Source organism: Bremia lactucae, linkage group LG8 (assembly GCF_004359215.1).
Source record: "Bremia lactucae strain SF5 linkage group LG8, whole genome shotgun sequence".
Taxonomy (NCBI): domain Eukaryota; phylum Oomycota; class Peronosporomycetes; order Peronosporales; family Peronosporaceae; genus Bremia; species Bremia lactucae.
This window is the reverse complement of record NC_090617.1, coordinates 2,515,671-2,527,728: the sequence shown is the minus strand read 5'-3', so window position 1 is coordinate 2,527,728 and position 12,058 is coordinate 2,515,671. Positions and strand designations below refer to the sequence as shown.

Here is a 12,058-nt window from a genome sequence, read left to right as displayed (position 1 = left end):
CCAAACTCGTTCTGCATCCTTTTCAAGGAGGTCAGACGAAGGCTTAGTACGCTCTGCATAATTGTTGCTGTACTTACACAAGTAATTAGAGAGCCCTCGGAATTTGCGCAAATTCTTCACGTGTCGTGGGATTGGCCCATGCTATGCAATGTATATGTATTTGAAGCGACAGAAGGGTATGAACAGAATCCAAGAGATAGAATTTTTATGAAACGTTACCAAGAATCGAAATGGTGAAATCAATCCATTACCATTATAGCTTAATTCTTAAATGGGATGATTTGAAAATCAAGATGAATCCAAAAAAAATTGAGAATATTTGCCTTTACCTAATTTGTGATAAATTGATTTTGAGCATAAATTCAACTTTTTTTAAGAAATTTGCCATTCTGTGACTTGAATGTGAAATGTGGAAATGAGTTATTTTGGTGTTCGCGACAAATACGCCTCGTGGAATTACTTTTAAAATGAAAAAAATCTTTCCACCGTCATCTATATCTTATGTCTCTCAACCTTAAAATTTTCAAAACTTATTATAAACCTACCGTGACGTGTAAACACATTTCTTGCGAGAATTAAATCCAATATCTATTGGTAGAAAAGTTACCTCGTACAAGGCCACATATTGAATCAGAACTAGTTTAATAATTGCGTACGTGCCCATAATTTGAAACACTCCCAAGCACCAAGTCGACCTTGCAGGAATATCCTCCATCCTCTACCCATGTCAGGAGCCATTGGACTTAGCCGACAAGGCGTTGAACTCGAGAACATCATGCGTAGTGTCGAGGGAGTAGAGCGCAAGACAAAGATTTTTTGCACGCTGGGCCCGGCTTGCTGGTCCCAAGACGGTATTGGGGAGCTTATTGACGCTGGCATGAATGTAGCGCGCTTCAATTTCTCGCACGGTGACCACGCGAGTCATGCTGAAACTCTTAATCGCCTCCGCGGTGCTTTAGCCTCGCGCCCACACAAGAACATTGCCATCTTGTTGGACACTAAGGGCCCCGAGATCCGTACGGGATTCCTGGCGAACAAGGACAAGGTGACGATCCAAAAGGATGCTATCCTTGAGCTCACTACTGATTACGATTTCCTTGGTGATGAGACCAAAATTGCGTGCTCGTATCCCGAGCTTCCTCAATCCGTCCAAGTGGGTGGATCGATCCTTGTAGCCGACGGCTCGTTAGTGCTTACGGTGCTAGAGATTAAAGAAGACAGCGTCATGTGTCGTGCCAATAATTCCGCAACACTCGGAGAGCGGAAGAACATGAATCTGCCTGGTTGCAAAGTCATGCTTCCAACGCTTACGACAAAAGACGAGGATGATCTCGTGAATTTCGGTCTAGTATATGGCGTCGATTATATCGCGGCCTCGTTCGTGCGGACAGGTCAGGATATTGACAATATTCGTCAAGTCCTTGGACCTCGTGGTCGTGCGATTAAAATCATTGCCAAGATTGAGAGTCAGGAAGGACTTGAGAATTTTGACGAAATTTTAACCAAGGCCGACGGTATCATGGTAGCCCGTGGTGACTTGGGTATGGAAATTCCACCGGAAAAGGTCTTTTTGGCTCAAAAGATGATGATTCGCAAGGCGAATATTGCGGGCAAACCTGTTGTGACGGCGACGCAAATGCTCGAGTCAATGATTAAGGCACCTCGCCCGACTCGTGCGGAATGCACGGATGTCGCTAACGCTGTGCTCGATGGAACGGATGCCGTGATGCTATCGGGTGAGACTGCGAATGGGGACTACCCGACAGATGCCGTGGCAATGATGGCCAAGATTTGTGTCCAAGCTGAAGGGGCCATTCATTACGACGACGTGTACCAGTCGTTGCGTAACGCCGTGTTGGAGACGTATGGCCCACTTTCAACACAAGAAGCGATTGCGTCGTCAGCCGTGAAAACCGCGATTGATATTAAAGCCAAGATGATTGTGGTGCTATCGGAGTCTGGCAGCACGGCTTGTTTAGTAGCGAAATTCCGTCCATCGATGCCTGTGTTAGTGCTTACGGCGATGGCCGGCAGCGCTCGTCAAGCTGAGGGCTTTTACAAGGGCGTACGAGCTCGCTGCATGGGCTCAATGATCGGCACGGACTCAATTCTGTACCGCGCGACGGACTTGGGCAAACAATATGGCTGGGTCAAGCCTGGGGACAATGTTGTTGCTCTTCATGGCATGGTGGAGGCCCGGTCGGGCTCGACGAATATGCTCAAGGTGCTGACTGTAGACTAGGGAAAGAAATGAGGGCCAGCATCACGGCCATTCTGTCGAAAAATACTTTTTTTTTTGTACAGCCAAAGACATTTTTTTTTTGTTTTTTTTTTTGCCATGACATCGTATTGCTTATGTACAATTTCCAAAAACCTTAGGACAAGAGTACAACTGTGTCTCCTCACGACTAATTTCAGCCAATCATACCTTTTATTGTTGCGCTTGAATAATGCCGTTTGGACAAGTTGTCCTCGGGCCTCCTGGTTCGGGCAAGACGACATACTGCAATGGAATGCAGCAGTTCCTACAAGCTAATCATCGGGACGTAGCCGTGATTAATATGGACCCAGCAAATGAGCAACTACCGTATGCTGCTGATATCGACGTTTCTGAAATGGTGTGTCTCGAAAATGTCATGGAGGAGCTCGACCTCGGCCCCAATGGCGGTGAGTGCATCGAGATAAGACTATCTATAGTGCATGTCTAATATTGCTATCTAAACTGCAGGACTCGTGTATTGTATGGACTATATCGACGTCAATTTTGACTGGCTAAAGGAAAAACTTGCAGCGCTCAAGAACAAGTACGTTCTGTTTGACTTTCCCGGTCAAGTCGAGCTCTATACGCACGAAACGAGTGTACACAGTCTTTTACACAAGCTCCAATCGATTGGATATCGGGTAAGTAAATGCCAAAGTACCACGCTTGCTGATGGAAAGCTCTAATAATTGCTCAATTGTAGCTGGCGGTTGTACACCTCGTAGACGCACATCATTGCACAGACAGCTCTAAATTCGTGTCGGTAGTTATGCTGAGCTTGTCCTCCATGGTGCGACTGGAACTACCTCACATCAATGTGCTGTCTAAAATTGATTTAATGCAGCAGTACGGCAAATTAGGTACGCCTAATCTACTTTTGTGTTGTTTCGACGCCATTTCTGAAAAGAATTGTCATAGCATTCAATTTAGACTTTTATACGGACGTGTTGGATTTGCGTTATCTCTTGAATCGCCTTGAGGAACCTGATGACGCAGACGATGAAGATCAAATAGCGCTTGAACCACGACACGTACCAATTTCTACGTCGCGGCTTGCGGAGCGATTTCGTCGTCTAAACGAGGTTCTAGTCGACGTGATTGAAGATTATAGTCTCGTTAGCTTCGTGCCGCTACAGATTCAGGACCCCATGACGTTGCAAAAAGTAGTCGCAGCGATCGATAAAGCGAATGGCTATGTCTTTACCAATGTGGACTTCCAGACTGCTATCGTTAAGGACACTGCTTTCGCAGACCAGAGCGCACCTAACGTTCAAGAGAAATACCTCGATCAATAGCGTTGACACGATTTTTTCTTTTTTTAAAAAAGTCATTTGTATTTATTTCGAGATTTTCTCGTCGTGTATGTGTGTCGTGGTTAAAAGAAAATACCACCTTCCTCTTCTTCCGCGGCTTCGTCGACATTGCTTAGATATTGCTCGTACGTGGACGACGTGGGATGTAGCGAAGGCATTCCTGCCGTAGACAGCGAGCTCATCGACATGGAATTCCGAACAGCTCCACTGCTAATACTACTGACGCCACTCAAACGTCGACCGGCAATACCACGACCGAGTAATGCGTTTCTTGTCTTCGATGGCATCGTCGCTGCTGTAGACTCGTCGCTCTCAGTTTCGACCTCGAACGAGTTTATATCTTTGAAGCTCATATCACTCATATCCTCCACGTCACTAGACAATCGATTCAATCCAGTCTCCTCACGCTGAAACGAAGGCAATCCGCCACTACAAATAGACACAAAACACCGTGTTAATAATCAACCAAATGACACGCTCCTACTGCCATACAGCACCACTACCTCGTCGTGACGTTTCGGTCAAACAATCGCAAGTCATTCATAGAAAAGTTTCGCTTTGCAGCTGTCGAAACTTTCGTCATGGCGTGTACAATCTCCATGACTTGATCGACATCGTTGACGAAATATTTTGCGGCACTTGGTTTCTTGCCTACTGTCACTGTAAATATATTTGAGCGACTACGAACGTCTTCAAGATACTGAAACATTAACTCGTCCGACAGATCGTCGCCAATACACAAGATAAAATCAACATACTGCCCACTTGTCGACTCGATTGTCGACATCACGCGATCGACAATCACGCCCTTGTCAACACCCTCGGGACGGACTTCCAAATAGTCCGTCCCAGTCACAACTTCGACTTGAAAATGCTCGAGTACCTGCAAGAGCTGATCATGTAGCTCCTTTGCTTGCAGCTGCCCAAACTCAGGATCTGCATCACGATACTGCCAGAGTAACGCACTGCCTTTCAGCTCAATGTACGTGCCGTGGGTTCGTTGCGTATAAATATCCATGACGGCATGCGTCACGTCCTTCCACGAGTCATCAAAGTTGTCCTTTGTGCACAGCCAGACTCCTTCCTCGCCTTCACTTGCCATGCTAGTCGAGCTGCTTGCACTCGATACTGGAAGCCGATTATCCGACATACTCCCTCCATTCGTTCCCCACTTGTACAGATACCCATGCTCCGCAGCAAGTCCCAATCCACGCACTGAGCCAAGCGTTTTTTCTAAATCCAGTCGTTCTTTCCCACTTAAGACAAAGACCGTATTGCGCGGATCAGCACAAAGGAGTGTCAAGGAAGCAAGAAGATCCGACGATGCTTTAAGAGTCTCGGCCTTCGACACAAAAGCGTTCTGCTCAGTGCCCGATATATACTTCGAAAAATTGTCCACCCCCGCAGGTTCTTCCAACGTGAGCGTATTACCGTAATCAAAAAAAATTACACGCCGGAACGTCTCCCGGTACGCTTTTGCCACCACGTCCGTATCGAGCATCTTAAAGCCAGCATTAAATTCTAACATTCGAAAGCCTAATCCAAGACCGTAGCCCATATACTCGCCTTCCGTCGTCTGTTTCTTGGTTCGTTTGAGATCCACAAGAATACGTTCGGCCCACTTTGTGCGTGAATTCGTCGTAATATACTCTAAATCCTTTTGATGACGCGCCATTCGCTCGTCATCTGACATAGTCAATGCCATTTCCATCGCTCGAATGATTTCATCACGTTTCCATGGATTTACGCCAATACTGCCCGTCAAAACGCGGCTACTGCCCGAGAACTCCGACACAATGACAATCCCAGGGGACTTGGCTAACTCATGAGCGTATATGAATTCAAACGGGTATAGATTCACGGCATCCCGTACTGACGTCGTAAACAAGACATCACCGACCCGCCAGAGCGGAAGTCGCGACGCCATGTCGGTATTCTCGACTTCCAAGTACTCAAAGATTGGCTCTGTTCGACCGGCCCCAAAGCGGTCATTTATATGCTTTGTATGGGCCAATATTTCCGCACGAACACTCTTGTTCTCAGGAGTTGGATTCGATGAATCCCAAATTCCAATCTGTACAAACTGCACTTGATCAATATACTCAGGATGCTGCGATAGAAACGATTCGACAGCACCAAGCTTAAGGAGAATGCCTTTTAATCGTTCGACACGATCGACACTAACGAAAATCTTGCGCTTTGTGCTTGCGTACTTGGCAGCAAGCACTGATGTATCGACTTCGACCTGGTCACTGGCACTAATTCGATTCATAAACGTCGGCTCAATACCAATATGACTAATGGTTAACATCACCATACGCCCATTATATTCGACACCAATATATCCACCCGGTTGGGTACTGTACTTGAGCCCAAGAATGCGACGACAGCTCGTTAAAAAGTGACGCGCGTGTTCGTACAAGTGAAAGCCAATATGATCCGCCGCCAAGACACCACGGAGTAGATCTGCACGCATGGATAATGTACGAAAGATCTCCGAACTAGGAAAAGGTGTATGCAGGAACAAGCCCACGTTAACACACGGAAGACGACGGGTCAGAAAACTTGGAGCGATCAACAGGTGAAGTCCATGAACCCATACCAAATCGCCTTCATTATACACTTCAATGACCTTGTTCACAAAGATGCGATTAATCGTCTTATAACTAGCCCACGCATTGCGCTGTTGGCTTGGATTCCACCATCGCGTTGGCAACGCGCCATATACGTCGACAATATTATGAAACACAGGCCAAAGTGTTTCATAACAAAAGTTATGAAACGTCGCAGCCAGTGGTTCCGATAGAAACACGGGAACGCAATGGAAATCCGCGAGTTGTTTGGCCAACAAGTCTTCGTCTTCTTTCGGGATTGCTTCCGCGCAATGGACTGTGCCAACCCACGTTAAGCGCATGGAACTCATACGATCCCAATTCGCTTCTTGATACGATTCTTTCATTAACCCAGACGGACATATGAGGTTATCGTCTTCCCATTCAATCTGATACCGCCCTTCGTGGGTTCGATGAACGAGTACTGGAAGTCGATGGACTGCAATGATTACTCCATCTGTTGCTTCCATCGTCACGGGTGTGGTAAGTGGGCGAGGCGACGTCGGACTTGCAATCTCTTTGGTTGGTTGGGAACCTGTAACATCCACTTGATCGAGTCGCAACGACGTCGGACTGGGCGTCGTATCTGGAAGCGTCTCTGGTCGCGGATTATTAATCCATCGTGTCGTTGTGCGGTATAACGTGCCACTTCCATCGTCATTGCCATTGGCTCGTCGATCAACAAATGCTTGGCCAGAACTTAGTCGTGGAATCACACCCCATACAGCTGGAGGGGGCTGGTCATCGTCGCTTGTTTCGTTGTCGGCCACTTCTTGCTTTAAAGCGCTAGTAACCGACTTTGTTGTCGCGTTCGTTCCGTTGTCGTTTTTCGTAAGCAAAACCTTTTGTCCAACTCGTCCATCGAGCGTATCTTGCGTTTGAATGTACCCCGTACCGACTAAAAGCTCACGCGTAACCGGATCTGACGTAGACGCGCCTTCGTATCGCAAAAATTGACTGCCAGAGCACACGGCATAGCGGTACCGCATCACAGAACCAGCAGGAGCTACAACAGGCTCGAGATTGTACCAAATGGGGTACAATTCTGGCGTCGTGACGAGTTGGAGACCATTTTCCGGACACGTCCCACTAGGATTCGGTTGAATGTCGACTGATCCACCAAGCACAGGCAACTCGCCGATGAGCCACAAGGACTGACCGTGGCCCAATGCCGCACACACTTGAAAGTCTACTCGCGTTCCTGGTGGGGGCGCGGGTAGTCCCCAGCCAACGGCGTGGCGTAGCCGCTGGAGCATTTGAATAGATTAGAATTTGCTACGAGGAGCAATAGAGGGTATTATACTGGCAGGTTAGAAGGACAGTGTTGATGGGGACGACACGAACGTAACACAGTGAGGCTTCGGTGGGGTGGCGTACCCTAACAAAAGAACAAAACCGATGAAACCACGAGTCCCTCCTCGTAAGCATAAGGGCGGCGGTGCGCTCTTCTTATTTAGGGAAATTCTAAATGAAAGGATTTTTATTTTAAAGGTAATTACTGGCTACTGATTGGAGGATATAGAGAAAAAGCGCAGATCTGAAGATTCAGTGTTCATTCCTTTCTGATGAGTTTGAAACACGTGCTCAGTATATAACATGTATTTTTTATCAATCAAGTTTCGTAACTAAGAGAATCTGCTTTTTTTTGAAAGATATTTGCCGTAAACGACATTTGCGGTACTATTGAAGTCCCATAATTGAAAATCTTTTTGATTATTTGCTCAATCTCACGGCTTACATTTTTGGGCAAATAAAAATAATTAATGCTTGAAGATACATAGCGACTGCAATGCTGCTGCAGACAGATTCATTCGAGTGCGTAATGCTGTCGCTTATTTGTGAATAAAAAGAATGGAACCGTGAATTAAGAGCTTTCTAGACTTTCAAGTACATCGAGCCACAAATTTTAAAAATGAAGCGAATGTGCCAAGCAGCCATGCGTTTCAGATTTGCCACATGGAATATGGCAAATTGCCTCAACTGACGCCAAAAGGAATGACTGCAACAACAACAATAGAATTCGAAACACATTATTTTCGGGTATTTTTCGGCCATATTGTTGTATGTTCGTGTACTACCCTCTCACGCTTAAAATCCTTAAGTGGCGAGTGCAAAGCCAATGCGCGGCTTGCGCGAGTTCGTCCCCCAGTCAAAGACTGTGTAGTGTTTGCGCATAAAGACGTCGCCTAGAATCCACAATGGACCAGCAGGGGCGGGGATGTCGATGCCCATGAAAGCAAAGAGGCAGATAGGCCCGCTCTTAAGCGTGTAATCGGCTTTTGTCAGCGTGAAGGTCTTGCCGCTTAGCACAAATGTGATATCTGGTGCTTCACCTGAGCAACTGATAATATACTCGCCGAGAATAAATTTATGCGCACCCACGAGCTTCGCCAGCTTCGCAACCTGGTCTTTGGGTCCAGCAAGAAGCGACGTCCCCGAGTCAATGATTGCCTTGTTCACGTCCGTGAATTTTTGCCCTTTTATTACAAGCGCATCAAGCTGTACGGACCAGTACGTGGCACTCGTGACATTCACGTACTCAATTTCACCTTGATAATGGGCCTTATCCACTCCCCCAAACGTTAATTCCCCGTCCTTCTTATCACCTAAATAAAAGGCAAAAATTGGCTCATCCAGTAGACCTTGTTGGATCATACGGTGAAATGGCGTCTTCAAATGATCGACACAAATTGTGTCAAAAGCTAGACCAAAAAGGCCGTCGAATTTTCCTAGGTAGTAGGCTGGGCCAAGGCCCTTGGTTACATTTACTTCGGCGAAGAACTGGTCGGGTACGGTCAGTTTGCCCAGCTGCAGCACATCCTGCGATAAGTAACCTGAAACGGGTCCACTGCCATAGGTTATATCGAAGGTTGTGCCATTCGGTTTGTAGGAACTGCTGTGGTCGTGGTCATACACACGATGCGAGCCAAACTTCCTGTTGGGCACCCACAAGTTGCTGGAGCCCGTATCAAACACAACAGAGAAAGGTTGAGGCGGCGTGCCGATGGAAATTGAACCATAGTACTGAGCGTTTTGGAAGTCACGAATTACGACGCTTGCCGTGTCTTTGACAGTAATGATTTGAGTCTCGATTGGTAGATTCGCGGCTGGGCCCCATATCGTGGGCCGATGCGCAGCGCGCAAGTCACGCAACAATGATGACACGAATTCGTCATCATTCCGCTTGATTATGGGTATGCGAACCACAGCGGCGTTGCTAAGGCCTAGCGCGAGGGAGAAGAGAAGACAGCAGCGCAACATTTGACGAAGAATTGGATCTGCCTAGGATTTCGCGAAGTGGAGATTAATTTTGTGTAGAATTTTGATTTTTTTTGTCAGTTTACTTCTATATTAGGTGCATGAACAAATGACGAAATTATTTGGAAATTCCGCATTATTAATCGAGGTGATTGAAATGCATTTACTGTACATAAGAATTTGAGCTTTTATCATTAAATATTTTTGTGAATTGTCCATGATACATGAGAAAAAAGTGTGAAACAGACACACCATCTGATTAAGTAATTCGGCAAGTAATCAAAGATATTATTGCAATGTTCTAGCGAGATGCCAAATTTGGTAATATTGAAAATATTAAGTAAAATTATAAATAATGATATTTTTATACTACTTTTTATTTCTCTGATAAATAATTGTAGGCAGGCGCTTTAAAGCTGCCTCGCAATACAAGCACACACTTTCAAGACTGCGATGAAGCGGTTGCCCGTCTTCTCTCACGTGCAGTGAGGTAGTTGGTGAGCGCCTAAAGCGATCTCACACAACGAAGTTGACCTTAGAACAAGGGTCGCCACAGAAGCGATTACCCGTCTTCACGTGCGCACTTGTTATCTAGTAAGAAGTTTAAGGACTGATTTATTTTTATAGAATCAAATATAAAACCTTCTATAACGGGCTAAAGTTGCTTTATGTTACACAATCCCTGTAAAGTACACTCTGTGTACTTAAGGGGATGGTCAATTGCTTGCGTGAAGTAATTAGATCCACCACTTGGGTGCGCACTTGTGAACTAGGAAGTAATTTTCAGACTGATTTATATTTAATTGTACTAAATATATAACCTCTTTTAAGCAATCAGAAAAGCAATCTCTGTAGTTATGCACTTTTATTGCGAGCGTAATATTCAAAATATCTCGTATTTAGGATGACGCTAGGCGTCATTCCTCCCAATGTGAATGCACCTATGTGCATCACATACACAAGTGTGGGTCACAATGTGAACCACACTTTCTGTACTGCCTGGAGGTACAACGAGACTGTTGCCGCGTTACATTGGGCCATTCAATGTGGTCAAGGAGGTTGGGACCTAAATTATAGGCTCACTCTGCCGCCAATCATGAAGGTGCACCCCGTCTTTTACGTGGGTCGTCTCAAACGGTATGTATGCCCAAATGAAGTCACATACCCTCATCAGTTTAACGAGACCGATGGTGGCACCGACCATGGGTCGAGTGGCAAACAGATGGGGGGGGATGATGAAGGCGAAAGACTTGCCTCTGGACTTCTTTCACCATACGAATGTAACGGACTTGGAGAGCGAGATATACCACGCGCGTATTCGAGCCCCCTCAGCATAAACTTATTCAAGATGTCCAGCCGAAGCTTAAGGCGTTCGTAACCCAGACGATCCTTCGCGCGGACATCATGAAGCTTCGAGGTCAGTCGCAAGACTTGACCCTCGAGATCCCCAATGCGTCATTCAGCAGCGCTTACGCCTGGGAGTGAACGGACGCGGGTAAGGCAGCTGCGAGTAGGTAGGTGTAATAACAATTTTTATCGGGAGTCGCCTACATTGATGGATGCATGGGGGGACACCGCTTCCTTGTTGAAAGGTTGCTTGCCCACCGTACTATGAGGTGGTGGTGTTTTGGCTCATTGTAACGACAATGAGCGACGAACCTATATCCTCACTGTGAAAGTAGAATGGATCATTCAGCCCAGCTAACAGCGTGAAAGCAGCATCAGTTTGTGGTTCCGTTGTGACCCACCCTTGTGTATGTGATGCACATAGGGGCATTCTCATTGGAAGGGATAACGCCTAGGGTCATCCGTGATGATGGCTAGCGTCATCCAAGATACGAGGTATTTAGAATAATACGCTCGCAATATATGAGTGTATATCTACAGAGATGGCATTTCTGATTATTTAAATTGGTTTTATGTTTAATACGATTAAACAAAAATCAGTTTGAAAACTACTTCCTAGCTCACAAGTGCGCACGTGGAGACGGGTTACCGCTCCCGTGACGTCACTTAATTAAGGTTTATAGTTCGTTGGGTGATGTTGCTTAGGCGCCCACCAACTCCCTCACTATACGTGAGAGAAGACGATTAAACGCTTCCTCACTAAGATGTGTGCGAGTAGTGCGTGGCAGCATTAAGGTAGCGCTCGCCTACACCTTTTAAACAATGATTAGATGTCATCTCTGTAGATGTGCATCCCACGCCGCGAGCGTATTTTTCCGAATACCTGTGCTTCCGGATGACGCTTGACGTCATTTCTTTCAGTGTGGACTTACCAATGTACATCACATTCACAAGGGTGATCTTTACCCTAGTGGCAGGTCAAATTCCTTCATATGAAGTAATTGACTTTCCCGTGAAGGGTGTTAAGCAGGTGTGTAATATTAAACACTTTAGCCCGTTACAAAAAAGTATTTATTAGTCCCTTCAGAAAGTAATGATAATGTAACGGGAAACCCCATTACATCAACTTCATTCCCACTCGTGATGATTTGCAACTAAACGTGTCACGATGCACTGATAAGTGAACCTCGTGGACGTGACAAGAGAAAGTCGCTTTTTCTACTGGCCTCGCCAAAATCGATTTGGAATGATGACACGAGGTGTTTGCT

At 46.0% G+C, this 12,058-nt stretch overlaps 4 protein-coding genes across 4 annotated transcripts; 2 read left to right on the top strand and 2 right to left on the bottom strand.

Moving 5' to 3' along the window:
* Positions 1-724: 724 nt before the first annotated feature.
* On the top strand, positions 725-2,242 carry CCR75_001823 (uncharacterized protein; the record flags this gene model as incomplete). Its single annotated transcript, XM_067959924.1, has 1 exon — positions 725-2,242. The coding sequence occupies one exon, from the start codon at positions 725-727 to the stop codon at positions 2,240-2,242; it is 1,518 nt and encodes a 505-aa protein (XP_067815468.1).
* Positions 2,243-2,450: 208 nt separating this feature from the next.
* On the top strand, positions 2,451-3,555 carry CCR75_001824 (uncharacterized protein; the record flags this gene model as incomplete). The annotated part of the gene is made up of 4 exons (XM_067959925.1): positions 2,451-2,667; positions 2,729-2,901; positions 2,964-3,120; positions 3,191-3,555. The coding sequence occupies 4 exons, from the start codon at positions 2,451-2,453 to the stop codon at positions 3,553-3,555; spliced, it is 912 nt and encodes a 303-aa protein (XP_067815473.1).
* An 80-nt stretch (positions 3,556-3,635) lies between these two features.
* On the bottom strand, positions 3,636-7,441 carry CCR75_001825 (uncharacterized protein; the record flags this gene model as incomplete). Its single annotated transcript, XM_067959926.1, has 2 exons — positions 3,636-4,002; positions 4,077-7,441. The coding sequence occupies 2 exons, from the start codon at positions 7,439-7,441 to the stop codon at positions 3,636-3,638; spliced, it is 3,732 nt and encodes a 1,243-aa protein (XP_067815474.1).
* An 841-nt stretch (positions 7,442-8,282) lies between these two features.
* CCR75_001826 (uncharacterized protein) lies at positions 8,283-9,446 on the bottom strand (the record flags this gene model as incomplete). Its single annotated transcript, XM_067959927.1, has 1 exon — positions 8,283-9,446. The coding sequence occupies one exon, from the start codon at positions 9,444-9,446 to the stop codon at positions 8,283-8,285; it is 1,164 nt and encodes a 387-aa protein (XP_067815471.1).
* Positions 9,447-12,058: the final 2,612 nt, after the last annotated feature.